This window comes from Apteryx mantelli, chromosome 16 (genome assembly GCF_036417845.1).
Source record: "Apteryx mantelli isolate bAptMan1 chromosome 16, bAptMan1.hap1, whole genome shotgun sequence".
Taxonomy (NCBI): Eukaryota; Metazoa; Chordata; class Aves; order Apterygiformes; family Apterygidae; genus Apteryx; species Apteryx mantelli.
Genome location: NC_089993.1, coordinates 4,590,061 through 4,606,988, shown reverse-complemented (window position 1 = coordinate 4,606,988; position 16,928 = coordinate 4,590,061). Strand labels below are relative to the sequence as shown.

The window sequence follows — 16,928 nt, the reverse complement described above, 5'->3', positions numbered from 1 at the left end:
GTCGTCCCCATCCCATGGGCTCTGCTGTCCCCAGTGCCCCCATCCCCATCCCAAGGGCACCACTGTCCCCAGTGCCACCATCCCCTTGCCACAGGCTCTGCTGTCCCCATCCCACAGGCAGTGCTGGCCCTGGCACTGCTGTCCCCACATCAGGGGCCGTGCCAGCCCCTCGCCTCCACAGCAGCCGGGGGAGCCCTGTGGGCGCTGCAGACGAAGGGGCCACCCAGCCTCCCTGCCCCTGCCCCAAGGTGGGCCGCGAGGCCGGAGCCGGCCAGCTCAGCGCCGCGGGCAGGGGATGCTGCTCAGCCCAGCACCAGCACCCAGCACCATGCACAGCACCCTGGCGCAGACAGAGCTGTGCTGCTGCGTTTGGGGGGGGGGGCCACCACTGCTGGCACCCACCCGGACCCCACGGAGGCTGCTCAGGGCTGCCCCGGGGGGGCCGGGGGTCCCGGCCGGGCTGCTCCAGGGAGCTCCCACCTGGAGGAAGAGAAGAATGTGCTGGCGCAGGCAGGGCCGCCTGTCATCACCCCCTCGCGGGGCGGCCGCCGGGGCGTTATCGCCCTCGCGAGCGGCCGGGCAGCCTCGGCTCCCGCAGCATCGCGCCGCTCGTCCTGCCGCCCCGCGGAGCCCGCTCCCCCCGCCGGCCCCACCGCAGCCCCCCGAGGCCGGCGCCGGGCGCCAAGGGTTAACCCGGCCGCCAGCGCGGGACGGGATTCGCGGCAGATGTGGAAGGGGAAGGAGCTGGAAATCCCTTCTCCAAACACGCGATCCCCCCCGCCGAGGCGAACTCTCCGCTGCAACACCCTGCCACCGAGCCGCCCCGCCGAAAGTAAACAGCCGCCGGCTTAAGCGCATTCCTGGGCTGGGCCCGGGGTGGGGGCGGCAGCCCGGCCGCGAGCTCGGGGGCAGCTCGGAGCCCCCGGCACTTGCCGCCGTGCCGCAGCCGGACCCAGTGCCGCATCCTCGCCCAGGGCACATTCAACACGGTGCTCCTGGGATGTCCCACCCACGGCCAAATGGTGCCCGCGGGGAGCCGGCGGTGGGAGACGCTGCCCCCCCCGCTTCCCCGCTGCCGCTCGGCCGGCAACATCTGCTGGGCAGATGTGCGCTGGGGCTCTGCCCGGAGGCTCGCTCCCCTGCCCACTGCTCGCCCCGCGGCACGGCACCGCGGAGATCCCTGCTCCTGTGGCCCCAGGGCTTCTCCAGCCCCCGGGTCCCCATCGCTCAGGGATCACGAGCTGCCCGCCCAGCTCCCCTCGTCCGCCCCGAGACGGGTGCCAGCGCTACCCAGCACCCGGTGGTCCCGTAGCAATGGCCAGAGCCACCCTTCGAGGGAGAGGGAGGGACTGGGCTCCCGTGCGGGCGCCGCGTGCCGCGCTGGGTCTCCCCGGCGGGGTCCCGGCTCACGGGGGCTCAGACCCTGGTGCCAAAGCCCAGCGCAACTTGGCTCCTGCAAACCGCTGCCCAACGCCCCAAGGTCCAGGGCTGCTGCGCGAGGTTGCGTCCTGCCCCTCAGCGCCGCTCAGTGCCGGGGGGGCCCAGACCCCGCACCCCGGGGGTGCCAGGCAGCCCAGAGCAGCCGGGGGGAGCAGGGCAGCCAGGACCCCGTGGCTGGGGTGGCCCCGAGATGCCGCCGGCTGCGCAGAGGGCAGCCCCGAGGGCAGGGCAAGGCGAAGGCGCCGCGGCAGCCCTGCCTGCTGCCTGGCCGGAGCAGCTATTCGGCTAATTACCCTCGCCGCCACCGCGCCTCCCGCTCCACCCTCCAAAGGCAGCTCCCAGAGGGGCTGCTCACCGCCTTCAAAGGGCTTCGGCACTCGCTGCCCCTCCGTGGCCGCAGTGGGCTTCCTGGCGTGCTGGACCACGAGCCCCGAGCCCCTCGGAGCCGGTTTCCACCCCGGTGAGCGGAGCCGGAGGGTTAAGCCGAGCTGCCCCGAGACACAGGAGCGAGCGCCGTGATCCCAGCGCCTCGTCACCCTGGCCCGCGTGTCGGGTACGTGCGCTGCTCCACGTGGACGAGCAACAGCCCGTGCTCAGCGATCCCAGCCAGCCGAGCCCCTGTGTCAAGGGATGCTCTGGCGTGCCCGGGACTGCCCCGAGCTGGCACCTGCTGCCGTGGCTTCTCCCACGCAGGGATTGCAAATCCCGGCCCGGGTCTGGGTCTCGCCAAGGGGGGCTGAAACCTGTGGGAGCAGGCAGTCGAGCCCCCAGCCAGCCCGGTGCCCGGGGATCCGGGCTCCAGCACTGGGGGGCACGGGTGCCGTGGGCCCCAAGCGCTGGCGCTGTGATGGACACCAGAGCTAAGTGGCAGCGGCTGGTGGGGACCAGGGCGCTCCGCGGGCCATGGGCAGCCCTGCCGGCCCCAAACAAGTTGCTCCCCTCGGCGGCACAGCCCCATGGCCGCGCAGCAGCTCTGGGGGGTTGCACCGCCCCGGGGCTCAGCGCCTGCCCCGTGGCTCCACCGGTGCTCTGCTCCCCACGGTGCCTCGCGGCCAGCGCCCCGGGAAGGAGCCGCGGCCCCCGGCCCAGCGCCGCGCACGGGAGAGGCAGCCGGCCCCGGCGCTCCCCGGCAGCGCAGTGTGTACTCCGTAACGTCGGGGATGATTTATGGCGCTGCCTGCGCCAGCTGAGCAGAGCCAGGCGCTGGGCTCGGCTTACCGAATGCCCGACCCAAAAAAGGCAGAGAGCGGGAGAGCCGGCGGGCGCGGGGGGAGAGGCGGCGGCGGAGGCACCGTGCACCCGCCCGCCCGCCCGCCGCGGGAGGCCGGCTCGCTGGGTGCGCCGTGCCCTCTGCCACCAGCCTGCCCGTAGACACCCCAGGCGGCCGCGCAGCAGCAGCAGCAGCACGGGAGCCTGCAGGCACGCGTACCTGCTTCCTGGCACGGGGCCTCGAGCGAAAAAGGAGCAAAAAGCAGCTGGCAGGGCCAGCAGGGGCCGAGCAGGGGTGCCCAGGGAGCGGGCCCAGCCCCATGCAGGGGCACCGCGGCGAGAAGGGCTCCCCCAGCACCTCCTGGCCCCGCGGGTGCCTCGCTCAGTCCCCTTTGCCACCTGGGTCCGACCTGGGCTCCCCAGTCTCCCCCTGCAACAAACAGAAAAGGTGCTTTTGGCAGGGGAGAGTTGGCGCTCTCCTGGCTGGCTGGAGGAGGACGCTGCTGGGGATCCGTGAGCAACCCCAACGCTGAGGAGCAGCACCTTTCCTCCAGGTGACACCCAGGCACTTCTGCCCGGCCGGGTGCCCGGCTGCGGGGACCCCACGCCGCTCACACCGACCCTGGCAGAGACGTGCCCGGTGCCGCAGCGCGGGCTTTGAGGAGTTGTGCAGCGGCAGAGCACTTCGGCGCCGGCTCGAGGAGCTGCGCGGAAGAATGCGAGTGGTTTCGAGGAGTTTGGGAGCTGCCTGGATACACTCACAGGCTTTTGGAGCTGCTTGGAGGGGCTTTTTTAGAGCCGTGTTTAAAGCTTTCTAAAGCCGATGAGAGCTGCCCAGGGTTGCTCGGGGGTACAGCAGAGTCACTTGGAGGTGACGGGAAGCTGCTTTGGACAAGCTTTAGAGCTGTTCAGAGTTGTTTGCAGGAGTTTTAGAGTCATTTAGAGCTGTTTGCTCAGGGAACTTCAGAGGGGTTTTAGGACTTTCTGGAGCAGTTCAGAGGTGTTTTGAGAGGTTTCAAGTCATTTGGAGATTTAGAGCACCTTTTAGAGGATGTGTAGAACAGTTGGAGCACTTCAGAGCTGTTGAAGAGTATTTAAAGGCATTTTACAGGTGTTTAGAAGAATTTTAGGATATCTTAGATGAGGCTTAGAGTGGTTTAGAGCTGTTTTAGAGCTGCTCAGACCTTTTTAGTGCCTTTTAAAGGAGTTGTAGAATGGCTTAGGACTGTTCAAAGGAGTTTAGAGATGGTAGAGAAAAGGTTTAGTGCTGCTGAGAAGAATATTAGAAGGGTTTGGAGGAATTTTTGAGGCCTTTCAGAGCTGTTTAGAGCAATTTAGAGGGCTTCCAGAGTGCTCTAAGAGCTTTCAAAGAACCCTTAAAGCACATTAAAGACATTTCACAGCCCTTCAGAGGAGTTTTAGATTGGTTTATAGCTGCTACAAGAATTTTTTGGATTCATTTTGAGCAATTTCAGGACTTTCAGAAGAGTTTAGAGGAGTTTAAGGGCTACTTCAAGTTGCTCCAACAGTTAGAGCTTCTTGGTGCCTTTTGGAGCTGGTTAGAGGAGTCAGAGCTATTTGAGCAGTTTAAGCGCTTTAAAGCTGTCCAAAGACCCTGCTAAATGTTTGCAGCAGCTTCAAGCTGTCTGAAGGGCCTCAGAGCTTTTTAGGAGGCTTTTAAAGGATTTTTAGAGTTGCTTTGAGAAGTTTTAGAGCATGTTAGAGCTCTTCAGAGTGCTGTAGACTGGATTAGAGCATGGTAGAGGTGTTACAGAGAGGCTTAGAGATGTTTTAAAGTAGTTCAGAGGAGGTTTAGCACTGCTTAAAAGAGTTCAGAGCAGCATAGACTGGTTTGGAATGATTCGGGGTGTTTTGGAGCATTTAGAACAGCTTAGAGCATTTTAGAGGAGTTTTACAGTGTTCAGAGGCATTTGGAGCACTTTGGAGCTGCTTTGAGGAGCACCGCAGAGCTATTTAAAGCAGTTTGGAGTTGCTCAGAGGCTTAGAGGAGTTCAGAGGAGGTGCAGAGAAGTGTAAAGCGGTGCTGAGCAGCTTAGAGTTTGAGGTGTTTTAGACCTTTCTGGAGCACTTTAGCAGTGGCTTGGAGGGCTGCAGAGGATTTAGAGTGGTTTGGAGCAGCTTAGTGTTTACAGGAGTTTTAGAACAGTATAAAAGAGGTTCTAGACAAGGGAAAGCCCTCCTTATCCTTACCTGGAGCCTACCAAAATGAGTCCCAGGCGATGCTGAGCCATAGCCCGGTGCAGTATCAGCCCTCCTCCACTCTCTCCCGACAAGGGGACGCTGCCAGCTCCGACGGTCCCTGGTCCCTAACCCTACTTGAGCCCTCTCCGGAAAGCAAAGGGCAAATCCTGCCCAGGTCCAGCACGCGCTGAGCCGCGGCGGAGGTAGAAGGGAAGTTTTGGCGCAGCTGCCTGTGCCCTGGGCACCGCCGAAGCCAGCTGGGTCCAGCCCCCTCCGCCCTCCACAGCCCCTTCGCCCCCTCCACCAAGCCCCGTCTCATCTAGCCCCGCGGGGGAGCCGGCGGCGGCGGCACGGGCGATGCAACCGGCCCTCGGAGCCACCCCGGAGGAAAGCAGGCCTCGGGGCAGGGAGAGTAACAGCTTTTAATCCGACAAGAATTGATACATCATTTAAGACAATACTGTTTTTGCCTCTTGGTTGGGACTTCCTTCACATACCAGTAGGGAAAGAGGAACATTTTCGGGAAGTACAGTTTTTTCCATAAGGACTTTAAAGCATGGTGAATGTGCAAGTCAGTGCTTTGTTTGCTTAAAACTTTTTCCCGGTGCTTATTTACAGTTACAGTACCTCTTTGTGAGCGACAGGAAAAAAGACGATTGTTTTAACTGGGGATCCACGATCCCGAGTTGAGAAAGGCAAATCTCCAATATTTATATATTTATACATATATATATATATATGCTTTTGTGTATACACAGATACATTTCTCTCTTCTTTAAAGTATTAAAAAAATGATCAACCTTCATTCTATAAAAATACCTACTCTACAAGATAGAAAAATTTCCCTCTCCAAGTATACACTGATTTACACCCAAAGCTTCTCTGGAAATGTACATTACGTGGCTTCTTCCCGCGGACTCGGGCAGGGAGGGGAGCGGGTGCCGGGGCCCGGCTCGCTGTACTCTAAAGGCTGCGGGAGCGCTTGCTTTTCGGGGCCGCGCGACAGCGGGGCAGGGGAGGGTGGTAGCAGCGCATCGCTCCGACCGGGAGCGACCGACCTGCCCTTCCGCGCGAGCCCCCGGCCTCGCTCCTCCGGGCTCCGTGCGGCGGGGCGCTCCCTCGGCCCGGCTTTCTGCCAGTGACCGCGAGGAGCTCGGTGCCGAGCCTCGGAGGGAGGCCGGCGCCATGGGGAGAGGGGGGCCTGCGTCGCGCCCGCCTGGCCGAGCAGCGCCCGCTCCCTGCTCCCGGCTGCCTCCGCGCGCGAGCGAGCACCGGGGCTAGCCGGATTGCAAGAGGAGCGTTAGGGGGGTCATCGCGACAGCGGCCCAGCGGACTCCAGGGCAGAGGGCTCTCGGGCCGATCCCCCCAGGGCCCGGCGCAGGGACGTCATCCTGCAGAGCAGCAAGCCACCGGGGACGCAGCACAGGCTACGGCTGCGGCATCTGCCATCGCTCCTGGCTAGCGGCACCCTTCAGGAGAAAAGCAAGCTGGCTGATCTAGCAACGCTCCGGCTTGGAAGGAAAGCTGTTGCGTGCTCAACGCAGCCGTGCTTGGAAGCACTGGGGGACAGGAACATATCCCTCCCCCAGCCAGCAGCCGAGAGCCAGTTCCTTGTGCCTTCTATTTTCAGGCCACCCTGGCATTTCCAAAATGCGACAAGCAGGAAAACTAACCACTTTTTTGGGCCGAATATACTAAGTGAAGCCAGACCCTTGGGAGTTTGCTGGCCTCTGCCTTCCCTTGGAAGTCAGAGCGAAGCAGGTTGTTGAACTAGCTGCTCCCTTGCTCACCGCGGGGCGCGAGGTCTGCTCGTGCCAGCAAGCCGAAAGCTGTCTGATGTAAACATGGCTTTGTTTCCCAGGAGCTGTTGTTTTATTCTCTGGTCAGCAGCCTGCTCTCCCCCCGGCACAGAGATTTCAGGCCAGGCAGGCTCCGGGGCCACGAAATGGGAGCAGCGGCCCCATCCCCTTCCCCAGCAGAGGCGAGAGCAAGGCCGGGAGGCTGGAGCGGGCTCTCCCTCCAGGACTGCAGCTATCACCAGCAGAGCCCTGCTCCGAGCCGGTGGCCCGCCGGCCGCGTGACACCGTCCCCAGGCTGCGGGGCCAACGCAGGGCCACCGGCCGGCCCCGGGAGGCAACGCGGAGAGCGGCAGCCCTCTCCGCTCCGGCTTGCCCGGGGGCCGCCAGGCCTGGCCCCAGCTGCCCTCGGACACCGCGTGGACCAGCCAAGGTGGGGTGGGGAGAGCTGGCCAGGACCAGCCTCCAGTGCAAGTTGAAAAGTCACAGCCTTTCCTCCAGCCCCTGCAGGCTGGAAAGACAGCACCGGTGCATCTACGGCTGCGGCAGAGGGGCACAGCTGCCCCCCTAAGCTACTGCCCTGCAAGCTCAAGCCAGGTCCCCGGCTCAACGGGGAACGCACGGACCCCTTGGGAGCTCACGACAGGCAGCAGGGGAGCTGGGAGCGGGGCGGAGGGCTGCTCGCCGCTCTGCTGAGCCGCACAGCGGAGCGGCGAACGCGAAGGTGTGCCAAGGGTAGTGAGCCACAGACAGCGAAAATAAATAAGGAGGCAGGTGACAAGCTGCACTGACGCCCTGTCCCAGAGAAGGCCGCTCGCCTGCCTCTTCCTTCCAGCAGCGAGCGAGAGAGAAGCCAGCTAGCTCTCTGCACGCAACCCCCTTCCCAAGCAGAAGCGGCAGGGCAAGCATTAACTGTGCCAGCTGGATGAACAAACTCGCATTAAGTTAATAAAAAAAATTCTACAAGTCCGGGACAGGTTTCCCTCTTTCCTAGGCCTGCCCCAGTGAGTGAGTGTGTCACGGACACTTTGGCAAAGCAGATACTTGGGCTGGACAGGGCAGCAAGGGAAAACGTCAGCTCCACCGCTTCTTTCTCCATCCCTTTATCCTACGGTTCAGAGAAACCCTCGGCTTACAGCCCTGGCGTCGGCAAGCTCCTGTTCATGCCCCGTGCGTCAGAGGCTCTGACGCTCGCAGTAGGGACAGTTCCCGTGCGCAGCCACTTGCCAGCTTTACTGCTAGCGGGGACAATACAGGTCCTTCCTCCGCTGTCCGTTGCCTCCGTTTCTTCTCCAGGTTCCCTTTCACCCTCCAAAGGCAGAAGGGTTTCAAAATAACAGGGTCAGACAACAAAGCGTCACTGCTGTTTTTCTTTTTCCCTGGTCCACTGGATAACTGACCCATCAATCTGACGTGATGCTTCCTTGTGCCTTCATCAAGAGCAAAGACGTTTCGAGTCCTCTTTTTCCTCTCAGAGCACCAAATCCAAACCCAACGAAGAGCGCGCAACCCACGGCTCTTGGCCGCCCTTACTTCACTTCCAGGATGGAGGGGTTTGTCTCCATGATGGCCACGATGATCCTGTCGATGTAATCCTGCAGGCGGAAGTTGATCTCCTCTTGCTTTTGAATTGCTTCCATGAGCTGCAAGTGGGAGAGAAAGGCAATAAGTGGTCACCGACTGCCACTGCCCAGGGACAGAAACATTTTCTTGCTGCTCAGTGCACTGAACTGCACCCATGGCAGCAGGGGCCATGGCCAGCACACAAAGACATGTTAGACTGAAGAGATTTCCCTCTTCTTCATTTTAGCTCGGACTGTTCCTCATCAGGCACGACAGCACTTCAGGGAGTGACTGGTGGGACTGCACTGCGTCTTGCAGGCTTCTTAACGCTCAGACTAACTCCCTGCTTCTGTCCGACAAATCTCTCAGCTCCAACTAGTCTCCCCACAACAGATGCTCCTATATCCCAAGCTTTCCAAAGCCAACACTCCAGGGGCCACACCACGCATTTGGGGGCTCAGACGCAAAAGCCAGAGGCCTGCCCTGTGCCGAAGGCACAGCAGGCTGAGCACAGGTCCCAGACTCCTGCTGTTAGAAGAGCACGTTATGGCACCTCTGAAGCTCACCCCAGCCTTTCCCTTCCCTTGAGGGGACTCTGGTCCAACAGCATGAGGAGATGCCCTCAGATGCTGGTCCAGTTCCTTAACTCTCCTGTCCTTCCTCAAGTTCTCAGCCAGATGGGACCCCGGAGAAAGCAGGGCACACCACGTCTCCCTCTGGCCCCCCAAATATCCATCTGCATTTTCCCAACACATTTCTCTTGATCCTAAAGATTTAATTCTGATACTTATGCTCTCACACCAGTATCCAGAATACAGCTACTGGAGCAGGGAGAGCATGTGCCAGAGGAGGAGGTAGGAACCAATATCCCTGGGATAGATCACAACTAAACACACACACCATGCTCTCTGAACTGTCCCAGGAAGAGGAACACTGTCACAGGGCGGGCAAAGGGCAATGACACGTGGCCCTCCAACGAGGGCACTACCAGCAAACTGGAAGGGCACAGCTTCCTCCACTCCCAGAAATGGGGACTGTCCTGAAAACTTTTTAAAAAGTTGCATGGATATTTCTTTGCTCATGACAGCCTTCAAGTGACTTTTGGGAGTGAGCTGTACTACAGACAGGGCTCCTCCCAGGCCCTCTGTATCTTGAGAGGAGATTAAACACACCAGGCACCCCAGAGAAAATGCGGTTTGAAGTAAGCAATTCCCTTGCAGCAAGTACCTCGTCTCTGGAGACGGAGCTGATCTCTGCAGCCAAGGACTCCGAAAAGGAGGCTGAGAAGAGGTTCTTGGCTCCCTGGATGCTCAAGTTAATGATCTGCCCATTCAGTTCATCGTTCTGCTCCTTCAGGTTCCTGTTATCCTGTTCACAACAGACGTTTGTCAGATGCTGCCAAAGCACGTGGCGCCCCTGGAGCAGATCGCTCAACCCTGACTGCATGGCTGGGGAAGACAGAGGCTCTTGTTCCACGCAAGCAGCTAACAGAGCAGTAGGAATAGTTGGAATAGAGTCCAACTTTGCAGAGCCTTGAGAACCTCTAGAGACATGGGATGGCCTAGAGAGATCCAGAGGACACCAAGATCTCAAGAGGCTCTAGAAACATGACATCCTTTAGAAGAAAAAAGCGACCTCTCCTGTCCCAGGACAGGGGCCCAAGGGCCTGCACAGCCAGCTACAGAAACAAGACTCCTGCACAGGAGCCTTACATGGCCTGATCTGCTCGTGAAGGCTGCAGAAGACACGACCAACCCACAAGCAGCTTCCAGGCCAGAAGCCCTTAGTAGCCATGACTAGGGCAGAACTCGTGCCAGGTACCTTCCTGCTCCACTCGTCCTCCCCAGGGCAAAGCCTCAGCAGTAGGAGCCATCCCCCTCACATGCCAGCAGCTGGGAAGACCGAAGGGAACATGCATGCTTGCCCCGCTTCCCGTACTCCCAGCGCTTGCTGTGGTACTGCTGGGGCAGGCACTGGGCTGTCAAATCCAGTGCCAGCACTTGGGGAGGCTGAACAACGCACAGGGGCAGCAGTCCTGGGTCCGTCAGGGAATCTGCATCCCATTTTGCAAGTCAAGCAGCCAATAAGTTTCCCTCCCTGCCCAGCCCCAGACACCTGCTTAAGCTGCTTGATCTCTTGCTCCAGCTCCGTCTCCCGTGTCCTGCTGTTGTACTCCTGGAGCCCCATGCTGCTGCTCCTGCCTCTTCGCTGCTCAGCTTCCAGTTTGAAGAGTTGCAAGTGCTCGAGCTGCTTCCTGAGGTCCTCGATGAGCTGAAGCACAAAGGAAGAGGACAACTGTCTGAGCACCGCATCCCCTGCAAGTCCGACAGCTCGCAGTGGTCACTGCTGGTGCAACAAATTGTTGTTTGATCGCTGCGGCAGGATTAACAGACCCGTTCTGGAAGGCACACGGCTTCTCCTCTTCCCCAGCAAACAGGGGCGGGGGAGCTACTTAAAAACATGAAGGCAGCCCCAGTCCCTGGAAGGACTCTGTCGGAGCAGCAAAGATGCTGGCTCCAAGTCAGCAGCAGGAGGCAGAGGACCTCCTAGCAACGCGGGCGTTTGCTCTGGCAGCTCCCCCGGCTCTGATCTCCCTCCTGCCACAACAGGAAGCCTTGGCCAGGGAAGAAGTGCCACGAATGCCTGTCACAGCTGGGCGCTCTCAGCCTCAAAGACGACTCTGATTTCCCTTTTGAGGCCTAAACTTCCTTTCCTACCGCAACGGCAAGCACTGTTTGAGCCTCTAGCTGGAATTAGCAGCCACACGGGCCCCTGGAAGGGGTATCTGTGCCTCCTGCCCCCCCAGCACACAGGAGCTGGGAGCTCTGCCGGCACACGAGCTCCTGCTGCCGCTAAGCACGGCAAGCTCTCGCCCAAGCGGCCTCGCACCCCTACCCCCTCCTCTGCTAACGCTTGCCAGCGCCGCACACCATCATCCCTGTGCTTCTGCCACGGCTCCTCCGAGCAGGGGAGCGACAGGCCCTGTGGGGAACAGGCCAGGAAGGCACCGCCTGCCTGCGTTCGCAGATGCGGGCACACACGCTCGGTTGAATTTTAACGCAGGCAAAAGCGAGAAGGGACAGATGTTACTCACTGAAGGTGCTGTACTCTGCCTGCCCCGGCAGGACCACATGCCCGAGCTGTACCTACCTCTGGAGAGGCCAGCGAGGCCGGCTCCTCCCAGGCTGGGTGTGCGGCACCCCTGCTTGGGTGGACCAGCCGGGCAGCTTGCGACAGGCGGAAGGAGCACCCGTACGCTACTCACCTCCTGCGTAGACTCCTTCTCCTTCTGAAACTGGTGTCTCTCCTGGTTCAGCTTGTCCCCCATCTTCCTCTTGTTCTCCTGCTCCTCTGTGAGCTGGACGGTGAGGTCTTCGATCTCATCCAGCAACTTCTGCTTCTCCTGTAATGACACGAAGCACAACAGTCACAAGGCCCGTCTCCCGCACTGCCAGGACTCCTCCTATTTGCTCAAGGACGCTGCACACGCCGAGCACCGCAGGAAATGCTCTTCTCGCTGACGTGTTTGGTGCTTTGCCTGCTGTGATTTCATTTGCTGTCTGAGGGCTTCAGTGCTTTGGCAGCAGTAAGAGCCACACACCAAAATAGCACCATTAGAGAGTAAGATAGTAAGAGATGATCAAGAACAAATCCAGCAGTGATCCCCACACAGGCAAACACCTGCACTTGTGCAGCCTTCTGGGCAGCTTGGTGCTGGTGTGGGACACTGCTTGGGCAGGAAGGGGCCAAGGGCCAATGTGGGGGCTACCCCCCCTCAAACACAAACCTTTCTAAAAGCCAACACCACCAAAGAGACACCAGACAACACTGGTGCCCGATGGCCCATGCCATGAAGAGGCCAGAAACAGCTCTGAAGGAGAGCTCCAGCTCCCCAGCTAGGTGCTGTGTCTTGGGTGCTCTGGACCATGGAGCGCAGCGCCAATAGCACTACACGAGCACGATATGCAATATTAACAAAAAAATCGCCATTTCAGACAACAGGCAAGATATCAGTTTAATCAGCAGGGGTTTCACTTCTCAGCAGGGAGGAGCAGTAACTGCATCTCTCACTGCTCATTAACCACATTAACCGTGGAGAAAAGCAGCACTGCTCTGCAGAGGGACGAAGGACCGAAACAAATTTCACATGGCTGAACACACCTAGGCAAGAAACACGTCCTCAGACTCCACGCTGCCTCTCAAGCCTGGTGCTGGAACCTGGGCATTTCCATTTACTTGTATAGGGCTTTTCACACCCACAGTCTCAACATGCTTTGCTTACAAGGTCCTGACAGATGAGGCTGTACGGCTGTGTCAGGCGGGAGGCTGGGCTGACCATGGTCTCCTGCAGGCGCAGAGGCTATGAATGGATGAAATACTTGAGGGCCTTAGGCTGGGCAGGACGGAGATTTGATTTCACTTAAATTTAAATCTTAAATTTGCCAGAAGCTTGAACAGCCATGTGATAACGTATCACCTCTGTACCAGATGTTATATCTGCTCCCCCCTCCACTCTCTCCAAAAAGACGATCTTGTCCAGCTCTATGGGGACTGTGTTATCCTGGCGAGCCTCCCACCCTGGCCCTGTTAACAGATGCCTAGGCCTGAATCCCAGGTGCAAGGAGAAGGGAGAGGATCTCGGAGATACCCCAGTGCTTTGAAGACTCAGCGTGCAAGTCCCAGCGACGGCAGATTTACACGGGCAGGAAATGGAGACAGACATTCCCACTCCCTTTCCCCCCTTCCGAAAGCCGTGCTCTTGGAGCCGACAGCCCCGCGCCCCGCTCCAGGAGGCGGTTGTATGGGACCGGGGACAGGCCTCCACAAGAGGGCACAAGCACCTTCATAACCAGCACGGAAAGCGCTACCCAGCCCCACTGGATGCCGCTGGCTGCTCAAGCGGGCTAAACTACAGCGAGCCAAGCAAACTGGGGCTCCGTTTTACACAGGCTGCACTGGCGCCAAGAGATTTCTGGGGGGTTTTGTCAATCTGCCTCCAAGCTAAACACTATGAACCTGCATTTATAGCATTAAGGGATAGCTCTGGAGGTTCAGTTTACAGGACTGGAAGACAGAAGAGGCTCTGAAAGGATTTGCCTGTTACATAAATCAGATTTTGCATAGGCCCTTTGTGCACCTGAGAAATTCAGCTGCAGCCGTGTGAGGCGGCAGGTGCGAACCTCCTAAATCACAGACGGGCCAAAGCGCTCGTACACACACACACACACACACACACACACACTCTGCAACCAGAGCAGAAGGGTCTGCACTGAGCGCATTAACTCGAACAGAGGGCCGCAGGTGGGCAAAAGCAGGACCTGCCAGGAGAGCGGCAGCCGGAGATGCGGTGCGGCCGCAGCACTCCTCTGAGGCATCTCCGGGGGCTGAGACAGACAGAGCCCTCTTACACACACACCTGCACACTGTCCTCACCTCCTCAAGTCTCTCAATGTTGGCCTTTAAACAAGGGACACAGGATCTCAGCTCGCCGTTCTCATCATCCAGTTGCTGTAGCCTGCAACAATACAGACACATGTTTAAAAAAAAAAATTCCTCCAAACATCCCAAATGTAGGGGCTTCACTGAAACATCACTAGGAATATCAAAACAGCATCTGCTGAAGGCAAGCCAGCAGGGATCTAGCTTTACAAAGCAAACCCTCAGACTTTCACTATTTCCACTCCCACGGAGAAAGTGGGGGGATCCACACAGCCACAGGTGAGTCCTCTGCCCAACGCACACCCTCCTCAAACAGATCTAACACTATTCTTTCGGCCAAAAGCTTCATCACCTCCCTCAAACCTCGGCACTAGGCACCAAAGAGCAAACGCATCGCCCAGGCAGAGTCAGAGCAGCCAGGGGTTCAGAGAAGGCTCCAGCTTTGCGTTCTCCAGGTAGAGCAGCATTTATCTGTCGTGGCAGTTGCCCTATTACAAAAGCCTGATAAAAACTGCTGCCTTCATCTTTCATTTACAACAAGGGCTGAGCAATAGCAGAATAGATTCTGGAAAAACAGCAAAAAAAAAAATCCCCAAAATCTCTCAGACAAATTTAACATCTCCCATGCCACACTATTCTTAGGAAGCCAACAGGCTACATGGAGCATCCTGGCCAGGACACTGCCTGTGACAGCTCTGCCTTCCTGGGGTGGGCAGTAGGAGCTGGGGTCTAGTTCTGCTCCAGTACCCCATCCTGCTCCTCCAAAGAAACCAAACTTCAACCACACTACGTTCCTACAGTGATGCTTCCCTCATTCAAAGGGGGGAAATCCGTTACCTCTAGACCTGCTTCTGCTCAACTCAGGTCAATTACCATCACAGTTTTGGGAGCAGGATGAGACATTTGTCTATTTACGTGAAGATGACTGACACCCGAACATCAAGCAGACTTCTGCGGGTCATTCACATGAACAAGCTCCCAAACAAACACCCTCTTCATGCAAGCACTGCAGGGGAGGCCCACGTATGGAGAAACTAGCTATATTTAAATTAGATCAGTGAGATCCAAATAAAGAGCCCAAGACTAGGTTCATGGAGGCGCCTGATTTCCTATTTTGTTACAAAGGTAAGGAAGGAAAAGCAGCCAAAACTCAGGGTTCACTGTGACTCTAACTACAGTTTTTAACCAAGTTAAATTCACTTTCTATTGCATTTTGTCTCCCCAGAGGCCACAGTTTCAAAGTATCAGCGTGCCCATGTAGCTCAGGAAACCTGCAGCTACCCAGCCCTGCCCCAACCCTACCTGGCCTGCAGGTTCTCAATCTCAATGCTCTTTTCTCTCTCCATTTTGCTCAGCAGCTCCCTCTGCTTCTTGATCTCTTCCAGGAGTGTTTGGTCAGCTCGTAGCTCCTGCTCCTTCAGCTGCTCCTCGAGAGCATTTGCTCTGCAAAGAAGAGAGAGGATTCACCATCCCTGAGAGCTGCCCCCATGGCATGGTGCCATTCCAAGGAGGGATCAGACTCTCTTCCCAGCCTTTCTCCCACCCCACAACAGCACTAGGAGAAGCAGACTGCAAAATACACAGACTGAGTTTTCAAAGGAAAGTAAATCCAGAAGAGTTTTAAGCAGCAGGCCTACCAGGGCTTCACTTTGCTCCAGTAGAGGCAGTGGGAAAGCAACGCAGACTGTGAAGTCCCCAGGGACACTACTGCTGACCAACATGACACTTAAATAAAATAAGCTAGCTGGGAGATGCTGGTACTGTCTCCTCCTATTCGTGTGTTCAGACCGCATCAAAACCCATTTTAAAGGGGAGGCCAACAAGGGTGAGGGCAAGGGGAAGCACAGCGATCATCTCGTAGCACACACCCCAGTGGGTTGCAGTCACAGCACCATCCAGAATGAACTACTTAATCTGAATCTGGTCCCTTAATCCTCCTGTTTTTCATACTTTAATGTCCCTAACCAAAAATATGGGATCTGCAAGTCCAACTTCTGTGTGCCAGCATCAACAGCAATCTCAGCGCAGTCCTGAGACTCTGCCACACAATTCGGGCAGCGGTCCTGTGTGCTCAGGCAGGGAATATGTATTTGGCAGCACATCTACCAGCCCTCGGAAGCAGGCAGAGGCAGCCCAAGCTGGCTGCCCCGTTCACGGCGGTTGGCTGTAAAAGCACCCATCTACCCAGCAAGGGAACCCCAGCAGCAGCCAGAGCGCTGAAGTCTGCTAGGAGACCGATGTGCTGTAACTTATGCAATCACTTTGTACAGGCAGGCAGGGAAGCCTTTTGCCAGATGGACTCATTCTTTAACGAGCAACAAGTAAACTAAGGGCTTTATTTGATTAAAAGCCAGCTGACACTTCTGGGCCAAGCTACTAAAGTGAAAACATTCTCCTTGCTGCAAAGTTTATCAGGGCTTAGAGAAACCTTTGTCTGAATCACACAGTTCCATGGCACAATTATTACTTAACAGCCTTACAGTTATAGATAAACTCTATAGATAAACTCTAGATAAACTCCTGCTGGCTTTATCTGCAGAGTGCAAATACATGGCTGGAAAAACAGAATCCTGTCAGATTAATAAGGACAGTGATCTTAAAATGGGACCCGAAGGGCTACACCCCAGCCAGGTTCTGAAAGCAAGAGGATCGAGGTCAGCTGTGGGGAGGGCAGAGCAGAGATGCATAGTGCAGGCCCTGCTGCATCTCCCATCCACATCTGCTGAATAAAATGAGGGCCAGAAGAGGAAGAGTGTGTTTCCCTTCCCAAACAGGGACGCTTGGCTTCCCAAGAATTGTGAAACCCTCTGTGCTCCTCTGAGCCAACCCCTAGAGCACCAGTGAGCTGGGAGAGGGGAAGGATTTGGGGGCACAGATTAAAAAGCTTTTAAAAAAAAAAAAAGAAAGAAAAAGAGTTAAAAAGCATGAAAAAGCACTACAATGGCTGCATGCAACTGAACAGAAGATTTCAAAGGAGTGGCGTGCAAGCTGGCATTTTTACCAGGAGGCAGGGAATTTGTACCTGCAGAGCTGCAGGCAATTTCCTGAGCTCCTGGGAATTTGCCAGTGACCCAGAAAGGCATGCGCAGGATGCCGCGATCCCACACGAGAGGCCCTCTCGCAGAGAGGACAGCCTGAATGCCTGCTGGATTTCACCGCAGCCACCCTCTGCCAGGGAGGGATTGCATCAGCGACAGCAAATCTGTGAAGCTTTAACGCTGTTTTCTGCCCGACTCTCCTTTCCTGCTGCCTCCTTTCCCCACGCACTCGGGCGGCTTC

General features: G+C 57.5%; 1 protein-coding gene across 3 annotated transcripts in view; it reads right to left on the bottom strand.

Moving 5' to 3' along the window:
- Positions 1 to 5,254: 5,254 nt before the first annotated feature.
- The window catches only part of RAB11FIP3 (RAB11 family interacting protein 3), a 91,763-nt gene continuing 80,089 nt past the window's right edge, over positions 5,255 to 16,928 (bottom strand). For all 3 annotated transcript variants that reach the window (XM_067306428.1, XM_067306429.1, XM_013961684.2), the window contains 6 exons: positions 14,952 to 15,092; positions 13,644 to 13,725; positions 11,476 to 11,613; positions 10,326 to 10,481; positions 9,438 to 9,578; positions 5,255 to 8,290 (listed from right to left, as the gene is read on the bottom strand). In XM_067306428.1, coding sequence (XP_067162529.1) covers positions 8,177 to 8,290; positions 9,438 to 9,578; positions 10,326 to 10,481; positions 11,476 to 11,613; positions 13,644 to 13,725; positions 14,952 to 15,092 — 772 coding nt within the window. In that variant the 3' untranslated portion in view covers positions 5,255 to 8,176. The remainder of the gene's footprint in view (positions 8,291 to 9,437; positions 9,579 to 10,325; positions 10,482 to 11,475; positions 11,614 to 13,643; positions 13,726 to 14,951; positions 15,093 to 16,928) is intronic.